At 39.3% G+C, this 22884-nt stretch overlaps 1 protein-coding gene across 1 annotated transcript; it reads right to left on the reverse strand.

Moving 5' to 3' along the window:
• Positions 1-97: 97 nt before the first annotated feature.
• On the reverse strand, positions 98-22594 carry LOC117536800 (ferroxidase HEPHL1-like). The gene is made up of 20 exons (XM_034201841.1): positions 22148-22594; positions 20113-20357; positions 14257-14469; positions 13373-13591; positions 12814-13068; positions 12048-12213; positions 11106-11242; positions 10858-10989; positions 10034-10239; positions 9363-9507; positions 9054-9266; positions 7286-7505; positions 7029-7168; positions 6818-6943; positions 6589-6695; positions 6232-6466; positions 5565-5704; positions 4755-4908; positions 4616-4630; positions 98-523 (listed from the first exon to the last, which is right to left on the reverse strand). The coding sequence occupies exons 1-20, from the start codon at positions 22318-22320 to the stop codon at positions 444-446; spliced, it is 3321 nt and encodes a 1106-aa protein (XP_034057732.1). The 5' UTR covers positions 22321-22594; the 3' UTR covers positions 98-443.
• Positions 22595-22884: the final 290 nt, after the last annotated feature.

A 22884-nucleotide genomic window follows, 5' to 3' on the forward strand; every position in this document is an offset into this window, starting at 1 on the left:
GATCTCTTCTCTTGGCAACTTTTAAATTATTAACCCCACCTTGTGGTTGTTGTTGAGCCTAGCACTTAAAATAAAAAAGGACACATGTCACACCACAGTTAAAACAAGGTGTTTATTGCACATTCATAAATGGATCACACTTTTGGTACAGCTATGCTTTAAAAAGTTAACATCGAACACAGTGCAACACGCCATCAAACTGCAACATAAAAACAATCCACAAATATAAAATGCTTATATATCTTAATTCTAAGAAATAAAATAATCCTTAACTTTATACAGGATTTTACAGCCCTTCAAATATTTAGGTTGGTCTGATCATTGCTTGATATTTACATACATAACTTCAAACACAACAGTGATTTTGTCCCTGGATATTTTTTTGTTTGGTTGCATAAATGACCAAAGTTACACACAGAGTAAAGCATTGTTGAGTCCCTTCATTATTGCAGTCCACCTACAGCCATGAGGCAGAGAGCCAGCGAGAGCAGCAGTGTCCTTAAGGAGCCTTCAGTTCCCATCGCTGCAACAGGAAACACAACGTAAGTTAAACAGGAAGCCAGAAACAAGATAGTTAGGTCATGATGAGTTCACAATCAAACATTTTACACCCATGACATTGACATCTTGCTACAGAGATTTACTGGAATATCTGTTCATTCCCAACCTCAGTAACCATCTTATCTCTGCGATGTTACTATATTTTAGAATTCACATTTGACTCAGCTTAATCAAATTCAGAATAACAAGCCTACCATGTTTTATAACCAACTGTTTTCAATCGCAAATTCATATTGTTTGGTCTAATTATGGCTTAAAACTAGTTATAACTAAAACAATACATTTCCCATGGAATATCATGCTTATTTCAGTTTATATAGTCAACAAATGCTAATGTGACAGTTGACAAAAGACACATTTCTTTCCCTACACCCAATACAAACTAAGCAAACATAGATAAGATTTAAATCCGTGTATCTACCGTCCAATTGTTTTTCTTTATTAAACACGTAAACGGAAGAGCGTCTGAGAGGCCTTTTTGCTTTTTTTTTTTTTTTTTTGCCATCCAATCTCTGTACTCCCAAAGCGAGAGCTGTGTCCGGGTCCTCGGCAGTAAGTCGGACCCATTTCCGGTGAGGGTTGGCCTCCGCCAGGGCTGCGCTTTGTCACCAATCCTGTTTGTAATATACATGGATCGGATTTCGAGGCGTAGTCATGGGGGAGGGGGTCTGCAGTTCGGTGGACTAAGGATTGCACCACTGCTTTTTGCAGATGATGTGGTTCTAATGGCATCATCGGTCTGCATCCTTCAGCACTCACTGAATCGGTTCGCAACCGAGTGTGAAGCGGATGGGATGAGGATCAGCCCCTCCAAATCTGAGGCCATGGTTCTCAGCAGGAAACCGATGGACTGTCCACTCCAAGTAGGGAATGAGTCCTTACCCCAAGTGAAGGAGTTCAAGTATCTCGGGGTCTTGTTCTCGAGTTAGGGAACAATGGAGCGTGAGATGGGCCGGAGAATCGGAGCAGCGGGAGCGGTACTGCAGTCGCTTTACCGCACCGTTGTGACGAAAAGGGAGCTGAGCCAGAAGGCAAAGCTCTCTGTCTACCGGGCCATTTTCGTTCCTACCCTCACCTATGGTCATGAAGGATGGGTCATGACCGAAAGAACGAGATCGCGGATACCAGCGGTCGAGATGGGTTTTCTCCGCAGGGTGGCTGGTGTCTCCCTTAGGGATAAGGTGAGAAGTTCGGTCATTCGGGAGGGACTCGGAGTTGAACCGCTCCTCCTTCGCGTCGAAAGGAGCCAGTTGAGGTGGTTCGGGCACCTAGTTAGGATGCCACCTGGGCGCATCCCTAGGGAGGTGTTCCAGGCACGTCCAGCTGGGAAGAGACCAAGGGGTAGACCTAGGACCAGGTGGAGGGATTATATCTCTTCGCTGGCCTGGGAGCGCCTTGGGATCCCCCAGTCAGAGCTGGTTGATGTGGCCAGGGAAAGGAAAGTTTGGGGCTCCCTGCTGGAACTGCTACCCCCGCGACCCGACCACGGATAAGCGGGAGAAGATGGATGGATGGATGGTAGACTTGATATCAGCAATACTTCCAGTCAGTACTCCGGCAGCAGCATTTTACACCATGGAAAATCTATAGAGTCTGGCCAAGATAGCTGGTCCCTATCCTTCAGCACACTGACACACTCTGTCACTCTTGTTGGCCTCTTATGAAGCTGCTGTCTTTTAAAATATGATTATTTCTCTGCTCCTAGTTCAATCCTCTCAGATTGTTCCATCAGTCCTAGTCATTGCATGTCAGTCAATAGAGATTTGAAAAATGTGTCCAATTCAACAAAATGTTTTTTTGTGAGTGAAGGCCAGAGCTAAATTATAGATTGTTTGATTGTGTAATTACAAGGTGAGAGAAAATAAATCCACATCCACTATGAAACGTATTTTATTTCCTTTTCCATGTTATACTTATACTTACTTGCAGAACATTTGCATGTTGAACTGCATGATATCTTCCCCAGCCTCAAGGAAATACAATAAAATAAATTGATTCATAATTTTAAAAAATTGATGCAAATGTATAAATTAATAATGTTGTGTGCAAACATTTCAAATTTAAATATAAAATGAAAAATAAGTTTACTTTTGAAATGATTTCTCACAAAAACCTTTCTAAATTATAGTAAACTATTAAAAAAGGTTTCGTCAATATACGTTTTTCTGCCTAAATAGTTAAAATTGAACGCAAACTATATCAAACACCATGGCATGGCAATTAACCCATTTGTGCCCGTTATTTAAATTGACTTTGGTTAGTTAATACAAATATTTATATAATATATATATATATATATATATATATATATATTTATACATATATAAATATATATATATATATATATATATATATATTTATACATATATAATTGATGCAGTCTTTCTGAACACTTTTAAAAAAAAATACTGCAAATGAAGAATATTTTAAATGTTCTTCACAGAGAGTGCCCTAACTTACAGCAGTTGAAAAGATTTGTGGAAGGATACATTCTTCATGGGCTTCAATGGCTCTAGTAAAGGGTGTTTTATGGTTGCTTGTATTATCCTCAGATAGTGGTTTGTTTAAATAAATGACATTTTAATAAATATTGCAAAAAAGGGCTCCAAAAAAGGCATATAACCTGGCCGGCTTAACCAGTCTGTATTTCACCAAGCACCACAAGATTCAGAGTTTATAAAGTACAATTCTGGGTCATTGATTGTGTCATTTCTCCAAACACATACACTAAAAATGCCTGTTTTGAAGCCTTAAAATGGTGCAGGAAAAATACTTTACATTGTATTATACTTAAAGACAGGACTATGTGGTTAAGAGAAGAGAAAAAAGGAAAGAAAACTGTCAATATGTGTCGTGGCCGTTTTCGTTGTGGTCGCTAAATTCCCCTTGTTTATAATAATCACCGGTACTTCAGCAGGATACTGTAGTGATTACAAGTGTGATTTTAGCAAACGAGTGCTTTTGTTTTGAAATCACTTCCGTGAGTTTCGCCCCGCCCCTCAATAGTATGAAGCTGCAGCGTCGGAGGCTGCACTCTCAGGACCGCACTCCCACGACCCTAGTTGTTTTGCGTATTGTGTTGTGTACTTACCATAGACTGTATATATAAAGTAACATATTATATCTTATATTATTAATATATATATAAATAATTCTGATAACATTTTATTCCAGCGTCAATAAATGAGTGTTAATCCCAGTGTGTTTAGTGTACAACATCACATGTCATTTCACCTTCAATTCACGGTTTTCAAAATGTTAGCCACATGCTAATGCTAACCAGAAATGAAGAATCTTCAGAATAAAAGTGTTAAATTAATAGTTAGTGTGAACTTCCGGGTTTTTCAGAATAAAACTGCTTTAAATTAAAACCCTGTATTTAATTTAAATTACGTCATATCAACATTGAAACATTGAGGTTTGGGGGGAGGAAGGAAGATTAGGATTAGGTAAAAAGGTAGGGAGTGGTTAGGATGGGGGGAAGGGAAGGGTTAGATTGCGCACTGCATTGAGGGGCTTCAGGCGTTCATGTGAACGTGCCGCCGTGACGTGCTCCGTCGGACCTGTGTGTGCGGTTCACAAGTGCAGTCCTGTAACTGCTGTCTCCGACGCTGCAGCTTCATGCTACTCCCGCCCCTCGCTCCAAGGACCATTTGACCATTCAGTAAGGTAAAAAGGCCTCTTCCGTTTACGTGTTCAATAAAGAAAAACAATTGGACGGTAGATACACGGATTTTCCAGACAGCCATTGATTTCTTTTTATTTTGATATGAAATTATAATATTTTTGTATTCTCTTGTAAGATAAAATAGAACGTTATTGATCCTAATTTGGGAAATGTTTGTGTTGCAGCAGCATAAAAAGACATGGCATTGTACATGCAAATTAAAAGACAAGAAATAAACAAGAAAGTAGAAAATATACATGTTGAATTGACAAATGAATAATAACAAGATATAAAGCAAGGTATTATATTTACATAAGTAGGCTATGTGACAGATGGAATATTAAATATTAGACTGAATATTTGTATTGAAATAAGGATAAATCTTACCATGCGATGAGTTTTCTGGAATTGAAAGAAGATATACATACAAAAGTGAGATTTCAATGTACATGATTCAATTATCTTAATGCACAAGCATGTGTGTGAGTGTGACACCATTTAGACACACAATGCATGCTTTACATACCCTTGATGGTGAAGGTGGTCTCCATGCCAGCGCGGATGTGGTCCGTCACGTGACAGTGAAGTAACCAAGTCCCCGGGTTCCCAGCAACCATCTCCACTGTCTGGAAAGTTCCGGGGAAGAGATCGAAGACGTCTGCACGGTGCACACGGTCCGGCTACCACACACACACACACACACACACACACACACACACACACACACACACACACACACACACACACACACACACACACACACACACACACACACACACACACACACACACACACACACACACACACACACACACACACACACACCACACACACACACACACACACACACACACACACACACACACACACACACACACACACACACACACACACACACACACACACACACACACCACACACACACACACACACACACACACACACACACACACACACACACACACCACACACACACACACACACACACACACACACACACACACACACACACACACACACACACACACACACACACACACACACACACACACACACACACACACACACACACACACACACACACACACACACACACACACACACACAATAAAGGGGAACAGAAAAAAAGGAAATAGGCACTGAGTAAAGAAACTTTCTGTCTGGGCATGTCGAAGTGTTAAACCCAAATACAACAACACACACTATCATCCTTTCATTATTGGATTTAAACCAGAGCAGTATATATTGTGTCCAACATTTACAGAGACATAATTGGTCTGGTACTGTTTTAATTTAGAGTAAATATATGATCATATGTTGTGATGTTGGTGGTTACCTTGTAGGTGAAAGTCTCAGCGTGGAAGTGCACAGTGTGCATGTCCACTTCGGTGCCCATGCCCAGCAGATACCAGTCTACTTTCTGGCCGCGGGTCATCACCAGTCCATGGAGGTTACCGTACACCAGGCCATTGATCCCTTCAGTAGAAATAAATATAATCTCTTTTATCGTATAGAATCAGAGACATACAGAAAAGTGTAATAGGAAAATTGTAATTTAGACTTCTTCTTAGTTTAGGAAAACCCTTGTCAGGAATTTGAAACACTTCAGAGGCAAATTTCATAATAAATTATTTAAATTGGATCAAATATTGTATTACATTTAAATACACAGACTTGGTTGGCATAATTAGATTTTTTAAGCATTCATTTTTCATATTATTAATTATAGGATTTATGTTTAAAATCTTATGTTTGTTCAGTACAGTAAGTGCACTATATCTCACCTATCTTTCATAGAATTTTCCCCATGGGCAATTTAAGTCCAAAAAGTACACATTATCAGTTCTACAGTGTATGCTGCCCACATTTTCTTCAATCTCATTTTAATACTTGTTCTGCTTTGATATACAACGTTTTCTCACAAGGAGTCAAACCCAGACGTCAATTCTTTAACGACTGTTTAAGACACTTTTACTCTCCGTGCCTCTCTTCTTATCTCCTACCGTGCATCTTGTTGCTCTCCTGAAAGTCTTCATCTCGTGTTAAGGTATCGGGGTCAGCACTGAGGTATGTTTTGATGTTCTCGTCCAAGTACCAGGACTGGTTTTCGTCATGCACCATAAAGAGCAGAGCGAACTCCTTCTCCACGTCATCCCTCTGTCTGTCGGGCCCCTCGCCTCGCTGCAGAGTCCCCGGCCTGCAGATCACCAGAGGCCCCAGAAGACCACTGTACAGATCCTGAAGATAAACAGAGGAATCTGCCCTGTCAGAAACATCTTCCACTCTTCAACATGTCCATTAAAACACACACAAACAGTGACTTATTTGCTTCCATGTGAATGTATACAGGAAGTATGTACCTTAATGAAGTCCACATTGGAGTAGTATGCATAAGATATACAGTTAGGATCGGAGACCCCTGGACCAGAGCTGTTAGGAACATCCCATGTCAGCTCCAATATATTACCTAGAGGCAAAGGAAGACATAAAACCAGACAAATCATTACTTCTGAGAAAAGGCCAGTGTTTCCACCCTTTAGTTTGAGAGCAGCAGCAAACATTGTAGTTTTCTTGTCAAATGTGACTCACCAGGTTTGACAGGAATGTGTGCACCGCTGGCCTTCACGCCATGTGCACTTATCGAGTACGGCCTGCTTGCGTTGTTCTTGAAAGTGATCACGATCTGCTCTCCTACCTCTGCTTTGATTATTGGACCTACAGGGGAAGAGAAAATCTGTGTCTTCTATGGTCGTTTCTTTGGTTAAAAAAAAAAAAAGGCATGAAGAACAGCTAAGCTTACCCATAATTCCCAAGTGTTGTTGTTCTGGCTGTCGTTTCTTCTTAACAGTGAAGCTTTCATCGGTGTATTCTCTGTACACCACCTTCTTATAGCGCGAGCCAATTTTGTTTTCCCCCCTCCCAACAAACATATTGCCTGGACTGGGAGACATGTAACAATTTGCTTCCATTAACAAACAGTAATAAGTCACACCACTAATCACAGGCTCCAGCGTCCACTCTGAAATACATCATCCTACAATTATCTTACGCACATACCTGTCTTCTAATGTGGCATGGTGTATCTCCAGCTCCCAGTCTCTCTTGGGTGAGAAGTCCCACACTATTTCATCAGCACTTATAAAATACTGCACAATCTTGGTCGGCCCTCCTTTGTATGTGAGCTCTAGTTTGTGTCGGGGACAGAGGTCCACTCTGTACTGCTGCCTCATGCCGGCTGAGAAGTGGTCCGTCACTCTGCAGCTCACCTCGTGCACACCTGAGAAGGAATAGGAAGAGGATCAGAGATGGCAAAAGTACACATCCTTTACTCAAGTAGAAGTATAGATAATCGTGTTTAAAAATACTCTGGTAAAAGTAGAAGTACTGACTAAACTTCTTTACTCAAGTAAAAGTAAAGAAGTAGGGCTTCGAAATGTACTTAAGTAAAAAGTACCCATAACTACCAGCTGTTTTAAAGAGTAACTGACCTCGCTTTATATTAATAGAAAAATAATGTCATTGTTAGCTAAGGAATATTTCGATGCTGAGCAATGGCAAAATGACAGCGTTTTCATTGGTCCCTCTTCTTTAGAGAAGACCAGGAAATGATGGATACACGGATCGTGTTAAAATCAATAGGCACGCAATGACTCTAAATAATAATGATCACGCCACCAAACACAGATTAAAAACTAAAATAACCAGCCTATTTTGATACTGATACCAGAAAAATATACTTAACTACAGTAACGAAGTATTTGTACTCCACTACTTCCCACTCCTGAAGAGGATATGGTTTGGACCATGGTTTGGACACATGAGGATGGATTTGTTTGTGGCTTGACTGTATGGATTTTCAGCTGAAACACTCCATTATGCCCTTAACATTTGTACTGTAGCTCTCTCTATACACTTGAGTGTTACACTTCCATTCCATTTCTTGTTTTGCTATATTTAGCAGTTTTGGGTAAGCATGAAACATGTGTGCAAGACTGCGTATTTTCACACTGTTTTTGCACAATATTAAATTGTTCTGTGCTATTTGGGCAATCTTAAAGTCACCATCCATTTAAATGTTTTAAAATGTTAAAATGGGTTTCATTCATCGTTGATGATGTTTAAGCTTAAGTGTGCAGAATTATGTTTGTTTTGAAAAAAAATATTTCTGAGTCTGGTTTATTTAGCCTATGTTAATTTGTTGACAGACATTATTATTCTTATCAGAATATTAGATATGCCTAAAAAACATGACGAGGATTTTAAAAGGTGACATTCAACATTCAACATTCAATATGGCCCATCATTTTAACCTTATTGATCTTTGGACTCCATTCTCAACTTTCTATTGTATAAATTAGCATACAATATCTTATCGTCAAATGCACAATTTGTTTATTTGTATTGGAGGTGGTAACAGTACAAGTCATATTATTATTATTATTATCATATATTAAACTATTGACCTATTCTGGTGAAATACTTTTTGAGAAACAATTTTTTTTTCTCACAATTATATATTTATTACTACTTAAAGTAGTTTAGACTTGCAGGGTACTGTGGAATTGTCCTTGAAATTGGAGCACTGAAATTCCTCCTTGTATTCTAGATATGAATGTTTCCTGCTGTGAAGTGTTTGGAGTGGTGTACACGTCAGAGGAAAACATTCACAGAGGGTCCTCTAAGGATGTTTGTAAAAAACAAATCTGTCTTTCAAACAAAACTTAAAATATGGATGAACTCTTAGAATCTATTTGAGGAAAGGAATTGTGTTTTTAAGTGGCAGAACAGTGTGTGTTTTTGACCATGTGTGTGTGATATGACTAACCAGGAGTGTTCGGCTGCATGATGGCAGTAGCAGTTGTGTGCGGGAACAGGTTGATAGTGTCTCGTGTCGTGCTCTGCTTCTTGAAGGTGTTCCCCTCGAAATAAACACCGTGGATGTCCGCTTCTGTACCTAGCCCAAACGTGTACCACACAACTTTGTCCCCGGCGCACATCTGCAGTCCCTGAAGGTTCCCATACATGCGTCCGTTGACAGCTAACATGGAAAGGACGATTAAAACAAAAAATGAACCTACAATCAATTAATTAATTCATTTAAAGACAAAATGCGGTTCTGGTACTCGTTCTTTACCATGCATCAAATTGCTCTCCTTAAAGTCTTCGTCTTCAATATTTGTCTCGTTGCTGCCAAACTTCTCGATGTTCTCGTCGATGTACCAGCTCAATTGTTCATCCATGACAGAAAACAGAAGGAAAAACTCCTTATCCACACCCTTCTGTAAAAAAAAATGCACACAGCTAGAGTAATGATGAGTCGGGGATACACTTAATTGCAGTCAACGGCATGACAACTTTTATTTTGTTCTCATCTTATCTTATCTTATAGGCAATGGCCCAATTTCCCAACAAAGATCCTTCAATCACCTAATCACAACAGAGCTGTGGCTTTTAATTTATTTATTTCAATTCTTGTTGTAACAGCTACATACATGTATATAATTTTAATTTCAAATGTAAACGTTATCCTTAATTTTATTAATCTTGTGTGAATCTGTCCTGTACTTTCGCTTTCACTCTGTTGCTGTTAAAACTCCTGAATTTCCCCACAGGGATTAATAAAGGTCCATCTTATCTTATCTTATCTTTATTTGCTTAATTGATTGAAAGAAATGCTTGACAGTCATTTGATGAATTTTAACAAGGGTAAAACTATCAAAATTCTGGTTAAAGCTTCTTTAATTCAAGAATTTCGAGCATGTTTCTGTGAGAGAAAGTGTGAGTGGATAGAAATGAATGCAGCACCTGGGTCCCGTTCTCCCCCAGCGTTCCCTTCTTGCACACGAGCAGAGGTCCCACCAATCCAGAGCTGGTGTCCCTGATGGGATCGGTGGCAGAGTAGTACAGGTAGGGGACGCACGCAGAATCAGATGGAGAAGGACCCTCTATCACCTGCCAGGTGTAGGTGAAGTTTTGCCCTGGAGCCACGTGAGAGCCTGGCTTATCAACACCTAAAGCATTTCACACAGAGAACTAACTGTTTGAAATGTCTTCAGTCAAAATCTGTTTTTTTCCTTTTGCATGACAATCCTTCACTTCGCATGGCTTTTATTTTTTAAGTTAAGTCTTATTTTTGAAGGTGCCGATATTTGCATCCCTTTGTGTCTTAACCTTTAAACAGGCAGGGATGTATTCTCCAGTCTGGAAGCAATATTCATGCAAGCAAATGCCTCAGTCAATCTGAACTGTTAATCATCGGATATTGCTGAAAAAAATCGTCTTCCCGGAAAGGATAACCCTTGCAATAAGACTGCAACAGGGAATCTTTTTGTTGAGATGCGAAAAATGGATAATATATGTTACACCAATACGACCATCCCTGTCTAGAAGGGATTCTTTTTTTGTCCACAAATCCACAAATATGTATGTTCGATTTGTGATCTCACTGTTATCTATACAGGAGGCTTACAGAGAATATTGTATTGTCTATGACTGTATACATGTGAAAAGCTGAATAAAAAGTAAAATAAAATAAATAATAATCTTCTTTCCTTTTTACTACTCAAGTAAATTAAACAATTTTAAAGATGTTGTAGCAGGTTAGGTATCTGTGTGCAATGCTTCCTCACCGTCCTCATAGCTTGTTCCCTGGAAGTGTTTATCGTAGTGCAGGCCATGAGGCTGGATGCTGAAGTTCCTATCAGCTTTATTCATGAAGGTTACTCTGAGAGTGTCTCCTTCCTCTGCCCTTAGGACTGGACCTGGACAAATACAGAAGAACATTTTCATTAGGCAAGAGTTGTTGTGAGGTGTAAAGCAAGACACAAGTGTACCAGTAAATAACAAACTGGATTTGCTAAAAAGAAAGAGACCTTACCTAAGATTCCTAAGTGTAGAGACTCAGGTGTTGGTTTCAACGTGGTGAACGTATCGTCTGTGTATTCCTCGTATATAACTTTAAGGTATTCACCTCCAATCCTCCCGACATCTGTGCCAAAAAACACCTCTGATGCACTATGAGAGGAAAAGGTGGGGGGTGTGGGCAGAAGGATATTAAGCACAAGACATTGCATTTCAGTGGGCCAAAAAGGGAGTAATATGGGTTGCATTGTGGCTTGGAAAAAAGCATCAAAACATGTCAAGCACAAAAGCTGGTCGGGGGGTTTACACTGTGTCAGGTCAGGGAACAATAACAGAGACAAAATAACAACTGAGTCACTGTATCACTGTCGCCCACGTTTACTCTAGACACCACAAAGCTGCCCCCCCACAGGGTATACGAATAATCAGCCCTTTCCAGCTAGCCATACACACAGACAGGCGACTTTCTTCAGAAGCTTTGTAGGACTTAGTTCAGCGATTCTCTGCAGACTCAGTTAGCTCATCTACTTCCTCCTCCAAAACTACTGAGGTTGTAATTTTAAATAGCAAAAAAGAAATTATTAAATAATTAAAGTAAAACATACTAGCCTGACTGTAAAACACATGTTCTTACAATGATTTGCTTCAGTTGTGTCATTGAAACCCTTAACTAAAGATTAGCTCATTAAAAAAGCTAATTAAAGTACACAAGGCACTATTAGATCAAGACAAAACGGTAGTCTCAAAACTATACAGGCTTGAAATATATCCAGAATGAAAAATGTCTTCATTGGCTAAATTTGGTTTTAGCAACTCTGAGCAGATTTGGCGTTAAAACAAGCTTACACCTGATTAACAAAACAGTGCATGCAATACAATGTACCACATAACGCTGTTAGCATTGATTAGCTCGATTGCGACAGTATGCCACTCCTAATTTGATAAGGTGAGCACCCACCTGCCGGCCTCAGTGAGGGACACATTATTAATCAGATCCCTTCCTAAGGGACCGTAGCTCCACAGGACTTTGCTTGCTGCCAGGTAATAAATCCTCTCAACACCGCCCATCGCTGAGACGGCTTCACTGCCACATGACTTCACCTCATAAAAGGCCTGCATCCCAGCTTGAATAAGGAAAATAAAACACAATCATTACACAGACAATTACCCACAAAAATTAAGGTGAAACTAGACCTTCAGTTTCTCAGGAAATCTCAATAGCTGAAAATAAAGTCTAAAGGTTAATATTTAATGGTCTATAAAATAATAACAATTCCAGGGTTTCTGTTAACACTTTGAACTTCCTTATCTTTTCCTTTAACACACCCAACACTGAGGAAACAGAAACTGTACAATTACAAAACATGTGATTCGAAAATATACTAGCGTATGTTTTTTTAAAGGCTGAGTGACACGATTAGGCTATTATGGAAAGTCCGGTATGACACAAAGGAAAGGTATTTCAGAGTAAGCATTTTTCATACTTGATTGAGTAAGTATGGCTCATTCAGTTCTAAGTACAATGGACTTCGGACAGCCTTAAAATACACAAGTCCTACCGTGTTAACAGTAGAACCACAAGCTCTGCTGTTAGAAAACATCTAACATCATGCTTTGACTAAAATACAGGGATCACAAAAAGACATTCCTCTCTGTCAGCAACTCAACAGTCTCAAAACAGAGAGGTCAAAGGTCACGCAGAAGTTGAAGGTCAGGTGACCTACCCTGCAGGTGGTCATTGACCTGGCAGGTCAGCAACCACTTTCCTATTGCTTTCGGGACCATCTCAGCTGTAGCGAACGTGGCGGGGAACAGGCTGAGGACGTCGGTGCGGTGGCCGCGGTCCAGCAGTGTGTTCCCATGGAAGAAGGCAGAGTGAATGTCCACCTCGTTACCCATGCCAAACAAATGCCAGGCCACTGCACGGTGCTGGCATAACTTGATTCCAGGCAGGTTTCCAAACATGTACCCATTAATTGCTGTCACACAGAGAAAAACACAGATAGGGGTTAGAGTAAAGGATAACAGGAACACATGTGTCCTTCAAACCTTCTTTTATACACTTTGTTAAAGGGAAAAGTCATTTAGAGTGACGAGTAACTCACATAACATGGTACATTTAAGAATGTAGAGGCAACGGCATGCAGGGGAAGAGGAAACCGAATAATTTTTACACTACAGCATTTTTTGATTTAGTGAAAATGTTCTTTTACATTTCTTACATTCTGTTGTCAACCAACTTTATGTGTGTGCAGCGGTCTTAGTCTTAGAGCTCTATATTACCGTGCATCAGGTTTGACTCCACAAAGTCGGGGTCCTCTTGGTCGACTCCAGCTGGATCAGACAAGTTCTCAATGTTGTCCTCCAGGTACCAACTCAGTTTTTCGTCCACGACGTTGAACATCAGGAAGACGTCCTGGTCCACATCATTCCTGGCTGACTCTACAACAGACCCTGGCTTCGTCTGACCTTGGGCTGGATTGTTAGTGTCTTTTAAGATTCCTGTCAGACAAAGAGAGAAAGATGCATGATAGGGGTTCAATTGTTGCATATTTATGTTGCCAAGCACAGATAAAGAAAGATTTAATCTTTGTTTTCCCTCCATCTCAGTATCGATTGAATGCACGATAGGCTGGAAACCAGAGTAACTCTCCCTGTGGTTTCCCACAAAAGGCTTAAGGTTAGGGAATGTTGTTGTAATTAACCTTATAAGCAAGGGTGTGGAGACCTTGTTGAGACTTTTTAAGATATTGTTGAGTACGGATATGAAATGTCAAATTACATGTTCAAGAGCTTGAGTTTCCTTTTATTTTATAAAAATAAATTGTCGCAAATTGGTTTCATTGGATTGTTGTCTATGGATTGGTTAGTTTGTATGCTTCTTTTTGTCTTTTTTTAGATTAAATTAGCTCAGTTTTAATTTCCATTGTTCGTTCCTAAATAGAGGAGGGGTCCTCTTGACCTGTCCTCTCAGATGTGTTATTATCTTATTTTCTGGATTATATTAAATAAGTTGTGTGTGCAACTTGAAATACAAATAAAATGAATACTATAACTACGATGAAGGGACATCAAAAATAACTGGCATTTGGAATACATATAATGCAGATGGGCAATAAAAAAACATCTGTACTTCTGATAAAGCATATGATCACATATCTTCAGACCTTTCTTGCAGGTGAGCAGCGCACCGATCAGTCCAGAGGCGATGTCCCTGGGGGCGTCAAAGTGGGAGTGGTAGACCCAGGTCAGGCAGTTGGCATCGTCATCTGTGGGGGCAAATTCTGGTCTGACCTCCCAGCGGTAAGTGTAGCGCCCCCCCGGAGGAACAGAGTCGTCCTCCTTCAGCTTGTTTGATGTCCCATCTGGATAGAGCGCCCCTGGTAGACACATACGAAATGTTTATGCTAAGATCAATGTGCTTACTCTGAAGTTCAGTAAGCATTTGAGCCTTACGTTAAGTCGGTAACAATGCTATGGTCTTAACAAGCTCAATTTGCCTTAACTGTTAAAAACCCTGAACTGAGTGCAGTAGAATTAAATAGAAAACAGTTATGAGTTAAATGAATGATTACTCAAGTACAAATATTAAAAAGACACCATTAGTAAATACAGGTTTTCTAAGTCAAGGACATATGCATTTCTTCTATGAGTCTTATCTCTGTTAAGCTTCAGCCTCCACGTGTGTAAGTGATCCATAAAACACCTAAATGACCTCAGCCTTAGTGATAGATGTTACAGGTACAGTGACCTCGGTAGATAACTGCACCCGTCACATGACATAATTTGACCCAGAATTAGCTGACTTTTTTATCTGTTAACATCACTCCCTTCTTCCGCTTCCCACTACTCTATCAGTTTCCTGCCAAATGTCCAGTTTATAAAATCTAGTAGGTCACAAAATGTTTGTTTCAGTTTCAGTTCCCGTACGGCCTCTGGAATTCCCGAAAATAGTGGGGGGTGGGGGCTTGTTGCATAATCTGGAAAGTTCCCAATTCAGAGGATGCATATCTTCCATAAAAGTCACCCAGGTGGAACACTCACGGCCTGTGTGAGAGATCTATTTGTACTTGCACGTGGGCCAAAATACACCTATTCAGTCCGTACCACATATTCTAGTCTGTTTATTTTCAGTATCTTGTTCTCAGAGAGCAAAACAAGCCTAGATGACATACTTTCAGACGATTATATCTTGATAATGATTCATCAATGGCATTATTTTTTTATACTTTTATCTGGGGCCCTGCCTGCCAGTAGCTTTGCCGATATCTGTGTTGATAGGTAATAGATTAAGAGCGCTGAATCAGCTTAGAAACAGGAAGCGCTCAAACGTTTGTGTGAGTTTATCACATTTAGCAGTGATTCCATGTCAGCCACAGCTTGTCAAAAAAAATCTGACTGATAGTGTGTTTAACAAACTTAAACTAGCTTTATTAAATGTCAGGTCTTTGGCAGGAAAAACATTTTTAATCAATGATTTTATCACTGAGCACAATCTCGATTTTATGTTTTTAACAGAAACTTGGTGCTGCTGTTCTTATCGAATCATCCCCTCCCAACTTTAGTTTTTATGAGTTAGGAAAGAATGCAGAACTTTGCTTCTTTTGAATATGTGGCCCTTCAGCTGAAATGCTCCTCTCGTGCTCTGTTCCTAAAGAGCACCCAAATACTTTGCAAGCTTTGATGACTTTACTGAACTGCTGTCTATAGTGTGTATTGACTTTGATCGTCTAGTGACTAGACGATCAAAGTCAATCACCAAAAATGACTAGACTCTAGTCATTTTTGGTGATTGTAATATCCATGTTGAGAACCCCCAGGACAGAGGAGCTAAAGAACTGTTTTGTGTTCTTGATAGCTATGGACTGACTCAGCATGTGACGGAGCCCAAGCACAATAAGGGGCACACTCTGGACTTAATTATCTCAAAGGGTCTAAATATCTCTAAGGTTGTGGTGACTGATGTTGCACTCTCTGATCATTCCTGTGTTTTCTTTGAGAGCTCTATTTCTGTTCACAAAAATGTTCAAAAAGAGAGTGTCGAAAAGCTTTTTTAAATCTATAAAGAGAGACTTGGCCTTTATAATTTGGAATTGAAAATTGCACGACAGTCTTTCTTCTCTGACATCATTGCCAACAACAAAAACAACGCATGTGCCTTGTTTGCTACCGTAGACAGATTAACAAACCCCCCAGTGTCAGTAGCCTCTGAATTTCTATCCACCCGGGCCTGCAATGATTTTGCCTCCTTCTTCACTGACAACATTCAGAAAATCAGACAAGCAGTCAGTGCCTCTGTATCAGGTATAGCAAATGTTTTCTCCCTGTGTCCACCTAAAATCAATTCAGACATCATGACACAATTCCATCAGATTAATGATAAAAACCTAGAGGATATTATACAACTTCTGAAATCCTCCTCCTGCTGCCTTGATATTATTCCAACAGGATTTTTCAAGATGTTTTTCGTTGCATGGCCTCAGATCTACTTCATATAGTAAACAAATCTCTTCACTCAGGTATTTTTCCACAGGCCCTGAAAACTGCAGTCATTAAACCGCTCTTAAAAAGAATAATCTAGATGTTTCAGTAATGAACAATTACAGGCCCATATCAAACCTGCCATTTCTAGGTAAAATAATTGAAAAAGTTGTTTTTCAAAAGTTGAGTAATTTCTTGCATTTAAATAACTGTTTCGATGTGTTCCAGTCAGGCTTTCGACCAAACCACAGCACTGAGACTGCTCTTGTTGAGGTCTTCAATGACATCCACTTAAACACAGACAGTGGCAGAACTTCAGTGTTAGTATTATTAGATCTCAGTGCTGCGTTTGACACTCTTGACTACAACATATTACTAGACCGACGGTAAAACTGGGTGGGACTTTCGGCAACAGTTCTAAATTGGTTTGAATCCTACTTAAAGGACAGAAAAATATGTGTTTTTTTTTTTTTTTTTGTTCTTTTTACACATCTTGTTGACAAATATGACATGTGGGGTTCCTCAAGGCTCCATGGGGCCCCTTCTCTTTAACATCTACATACCACTGGCTCAGATAATGAAAAACAACAAAATAAGTTACCATAGCTATGCGGATGACCAGGGCCGGTTCTAACCCCCTCCCCCTGCCAAAAAACCTAGTGAAAAGCTAAAAGGAACACACAATAGAATATATAAAGAATAAATGAAAAATCTCTACAAAAGACAAATACACTACAAAAACAGAAACTTATTGGTTGAATAACCTACCATAGCCAATAACAAATAAATGTAACTTATGTTTGTTCATTCATATCTTATTTTACCGAGTTAACATTTATTTATTCATATTTTTTGATCTCTCAAGGTTTAAACAATATTTTTGGTTTACTGTCCTATAGTATACATTGAAATGATTTCAAACCTGTTTATCCCAATAATTATAAAGGAGTGCCTTGGAAATATTTGTTTACGTAAATTGCATTTATCTCTCTCGCTCGCTCCCACTTTGGCTGTGAGCTGTGGACGCCTGATAAGCCAACACCCCCCACTTTCATCACTTACAGCGCCCATCGTACAAGGCAAATGAAAAGTGTAACCGTGGTGAAAAGGGTGTTATATTTACTCAATTATGAATATTGTTACATCAAGGCCGAAAATTAGGATGAGCGCAAACAGTCAAAAATGTTTTTTTCCCTCCCAGAGCTGCCAGCCCAGCGCCCCCCTGATCTGGCGCCCTAGGCGACCGCCTATGTCGCCTTTGCCAAAAACCGGCACTGACTTAACCTAACAACTTATTTTATTTTTTATCACAATTACTAATGCCATATTTTCTTTTTATTCTTGAAGAGAATGTCTTTTTTTCTGGCATTCTTCCAGGATTAACAAAATTAACAATGAAATTGAGAAAAATCTTTGAAGTAAATGGCTGTTGTTAAACGCTTCCCCAATTTACTTCAATCGTACAGTAGAAAAGATAAAAGTATCCAAGGAATACACAATAGAATATATAAAGAATAAATGAAAAATCTCTAAAAAAGACCAATACACTACAAAAACAGAAACTTATTGACATAGGTAATATACATCAAAAAGGCTTCAAATGTATTCAGTATTGTATGAACATGTTTTAATTGGGGTGAAGAAATATTTGAACATTTTAAAAGTTAAATGCTTCAATCTGGTGCACTTTGAGCACACAATTAAAGACTAGATCTAGGAGGTACAACTCTAAACACCCTGAAAAAGATCGGTTTACATTTTAATAACCAAATAAGTATGTGAACTTAACCAATAACCTACCATAGCCAATAATAAATACATGTAACTGATTTTATTTTTGTTGTTCATTCATATCTTATTTTACCTAGTTAACATTTATTTATGCATATTTTTTTATCTCTCAAAGTTTAAACGATATTTTTGGTTTACTGTCATATAGTATACATTGAAATGATTTCAAACCTGTTTATCCCAATAATTATAAAGGAGTGACTTGGAAATATTTGTTTACATAAATTGCATTTATCTCTCTCACTAGCTCCCACGCCCACTTTGGCTGTGAGCTGCGGACGCCAACACCCCCCACTTTCATCACAGCGCCCATCGTACAGGGCAAATGAAAAGTGTAACCGAGGTGAAAAGGGTGTTATATTTACTTAATTATGAATATTGTTACATCAAGGCCGGAAAAAAAGAGCGCGACAGTCAAAAATATTTTTCCCTCCCAGAGCTGCCAGCGCAGCGCCCCCCAGATCTGACGGCCTAGGCGACCGCATATGCCAAAAACCGGCCCTGCGGATGACACACACATTTACATAACCATTTCACCAGGAGACTATGCTCCAATTCAAACACTGAGTAAGTGCATTGAACAAATCAATGACTGGATGCGTCAGAACTTTCTCCAATTAAACAAAGATAAAACTGAGGTAATGGTTTTTGGAGCCAAGTCAGAACGTATAAAAGTTAGCGCTGAGCTTCAGTGTGCAATGTTCAAAACAACAGATAAAGCCAGAAATCTAGGTGTAGTCATGGACTCTGACCTGAGTTTCAACAGTCACATTAAAACAATTACGAAATATGCCTACTATCAATTTAAGAATATATCTAGGATTAAAAGACTAATGTCACAGCAGGATTTGGAAAAACTTGTCCATGCTTTTATCTTCAGTAGACTCGACTACTGCAATGGTGTCTTTGCAGGTCTCACTAAAAAAAAATATTATAAATATGCAGCTAATTCAGAACGCCGCTGCTCGAGTCCTCACTAACACTAAGAAAGTGGATCACATCACTCCAGTTCTGAAGTCTGTACACTGGCTTCCTGTGTGTCAAATAATTTATTTCAAAATACTGCTGCTGGTTTATAAAGCTTTGAATGGTTTAGGCCCAAAATACATTACTGACCTCCTGCTAAATTATGAACCATCCAGAACGCTCAGGTCTTCAGGGACTGGTCAGCTTTCTGTCCCCAGAGTCAGAACTAAACATGGTAAAGCAGCGTTCAGTTATTATGCTCCAAATATCTGGAACAAACTCCCAGAAACCTGCAGATCCTCCGCAACTCTGACTACTTTTAAATCCAGGCTGAAGACTTTTCTTTTTGCCACTGCTTTTAATTGAACTATTCATATCTTAAACTGCGCTGTAACTTGTATTCATGTATATGTTTATTTTATTATCTTTTCTTTTTAATGACTGTTTTAAAATGCCATTTTCTTAATGTCTTTCATTTTTGTAAAGCACTTTGAATTGCCTTGTGTTCAAAGGTGCTATATAAATAAACTTGCCTTGCTGTGCCTTGCCTTGCCTTGCATTACTGTCATTCCTGAGACGTGATTGTTGTTTGTGTATCACATTATTGCACAAACTTCTGTTGATTTAAATAGGAAACTAATATTGTCAGTCTACTTATTATTACAGCAACTACTGGGCTTTGCATTAAGAAGAGGGAAATCACAGATGATATTTCTGTGTGTGAATTCTGCATGTGTGTCTCACGCTATATGCTTATACTATATATGTATTATGCAGCACTATACCCTCTGAATTCTTCTCATAGAAAACTCCATGAGGATGCATGGTGTAGCTCCTGGTTGCAAAGTTATTCAGGTGGACGACAATAACTTCATCAACCTCAGCTCGCAGTATCGGCCCCAGGAAGCCCAACCAGGCCGGTCGGGGGGCCAAGACGCTGTATGTGGCATCTGTATACTGTCTGAACATGGCTTTCTTATAAACACTGCCAATACGGTGGGGTCCTCTCTCCAGGAACACAGATGCATGCCTGGGATAGGAGTAGAGAAAGACAAATGTCAAAACAGAAGGAATTATGGGAATCGTTGTTATATTATACAATATAGAATTGCACAACTTTATCTCCTTAACATGGTAAATACAAGGTTTTGCAAAAGAAAAAAGCATTAAGAGGTGTGATTAATTTTAGTTAAAAAGAAGAAAAGAAGAAAAAATACTTGTGATCTAGTCCATAAATATACATGGGAGAAAACACCATTCATTACGCAAACACCATGACACCACCCTGACAAATGCGCAACTGCCTAATTATTGCCAAAGAATGTATGACTAGTGTTATGGAAATCTTAGACCTAGTCAATACTGTGGAGATACACAAGTCAGAATGATCAAACAATAAATGGTGAAACAAACAGAGTTGTCTTTCTGGTTATTTATTTGAATATATTCAAAGACACAGGTCTCACAGAGTATAGGATAGTCTGCAGGAGTGTGCGCAATAGTCACAAAATAGCAAAGCTTATATACAAGAAAGGGCGGGCAGACAGAGTTTGCTCAGACATCTGCTTTCACACGGTCTCATATTATTATGGGAGTTCAAACTTTGTGTGAGACACCCGTGTCCTTGAGCCGTAGCAACTTTGTGTGAAGAGGAGTAGTTTCAACATAGTCTGTCAAATCAGCTCTGTGGCCTTGAAGCGCTTGGGAATAAAAACCCTCATTAGAGTATGCAGAGAAAACAGCACATATCAGGAAATGGTATAGTTGTGTTAGACAATGCTTTAGAAGCATTTGGTTTTACCATATAAGGTAACATAAGAAATTGCCACTACACTAGCCAGTTATACAACTATATATTTTTAAGAGAAACAAAGAAGTATCACCAGTATAAAAAGTGAAAATATTAATTTTAATTACAAAATGTCCATCAGCCAGGGGATGACTGCAGATGTAATTTCTGTAGAACAAATTGCATCTGGTTGCACCTCTCAAGCAATTAGACATGTCATTATTGTGATTACACGTTTCTGTGTGCAAATAACGTGTTAGAGCAGAGGGAAAAGCAGTTTTGATTACGTAGCAACAGAGAGGATGAACATTATGTTTACATAATTTAAAAAGCAGATATTCTGACAACATTCTCATAAAACGCGTTTCACTGTAAAATCCACTCCCTTTTTATTTAAATGCCATGCACATGAATCACAGTTATAATGGTTAGAGACTGTTGGGTAAGACAGCTGGCTGATGAGGAAAGGTCTGGAGATTCCAGCATGAGTTACTAAACTGTTTTATATGAAGAGATTAAATCAGGCATTGTAGGCTCAACTATCCAACACTTAAATCCTCCATAACATTCTCATAGCAGACTTTTACATCTTTCTGATATTGTAAAAACACAGCAACCTTAACATATATATAAGATCACTGGTGGTGTGATGCAACTACTCAATTGTCATTCAAGCAGCATCTGAGTTTTTTGGCTTTATTTTGGTCAGTGTAACTAAACCAGGAAGCCACCAATCTCATGAAAGCAGACACTCATTCACTGTTAGACACTAAATACTGTCATCTTTCCTGTGCATCTGCCAGACTGCCAAAAATAAGCAACACTACCCAGGTCTAGACATTGTCACATACTGACGCGATGACAAATGCTACTCGAGCACTTTTGACCTTACAGTTTTTAATTTGAAGTTTGTCATAGCATTTATGACACAATTACATCAATTGGTAATCTCAACAGCGCATATGTTGAGATATATGTGATTAAATGTAGCCTACACTCAATCTATACATAATTTCTTAATCAAAACTCACTCATCATTTTCCACGTCTTGTCCGTTAAGCAGGTTTTTTCCACTTGGTGCGTAATCCCAAGAGTCCTCAATGATCCCCACATAGTAAACTCTCTCCCTGCTGCGCTTCCCTTCCGCACCCGCGGTGAGAAGAAACAACAAACAACTCGCAAACAGCCACAAAGTCCGAGACATGATCAGCCGGTCACTCCGTTAGACGTTGGTCCTCGAGGTTTACCGGGTTGGAGAAGCAACAAGTGAAAACCCTTCGTTAACTCTCCCATGCAGGCGCGCATTAACAGTGTGCGCTGTGGGGCTGCGGTACTTATGAAACCGGGAAAAGGAAAACAGTCGGTCTATTCAGCCCTATGATTCAGCCACAGAGCGAGCCCGGTGTTACCACCTCCAATGGTATCAGAGTACAGGGATAATAACCCTCAGTGTTCTCGCGTTCATTATTGTCAAATGTTGTTAAAAGTGCCAGCAGGGAAATCAAGGTAATTGTTCCACTTATGCTCAGAATGCAAACTCATGCAGTAAGGGTCGCGTAAATATATATAAATATTTATACAAATATATACTCCTTATTAGCCTGTGTTGCTACGCATGGAATATTTAAGTGATGTAAGTGATGCCACTTAGGCTATATCTGACTACACCAATGTTTTTCTTCTCACTTTGATGGTGGGCAAAGTGTGATTTGAATATTATGTGATTCTTGGTACAGGCCCGGCTCCAGGATGAAATGACTGAGGGGGC

The sequence above is a fragment of the Gymnodraco acuticeps genome, unplaced genomic scaffold, assembly GCF_902827175.1.
Source record: "Gymnodraco acuticeps unplaced genomic scaffold, fGymAcu1.1, whole genome shotgun sequence".
Taxonomy (NCBI): Eukaryota; Metazoa; Chordata; class Actinopteri; order Perciformes; family Bathydraconidae; genus Gymnodraco; species Gymnodraco acuticeps.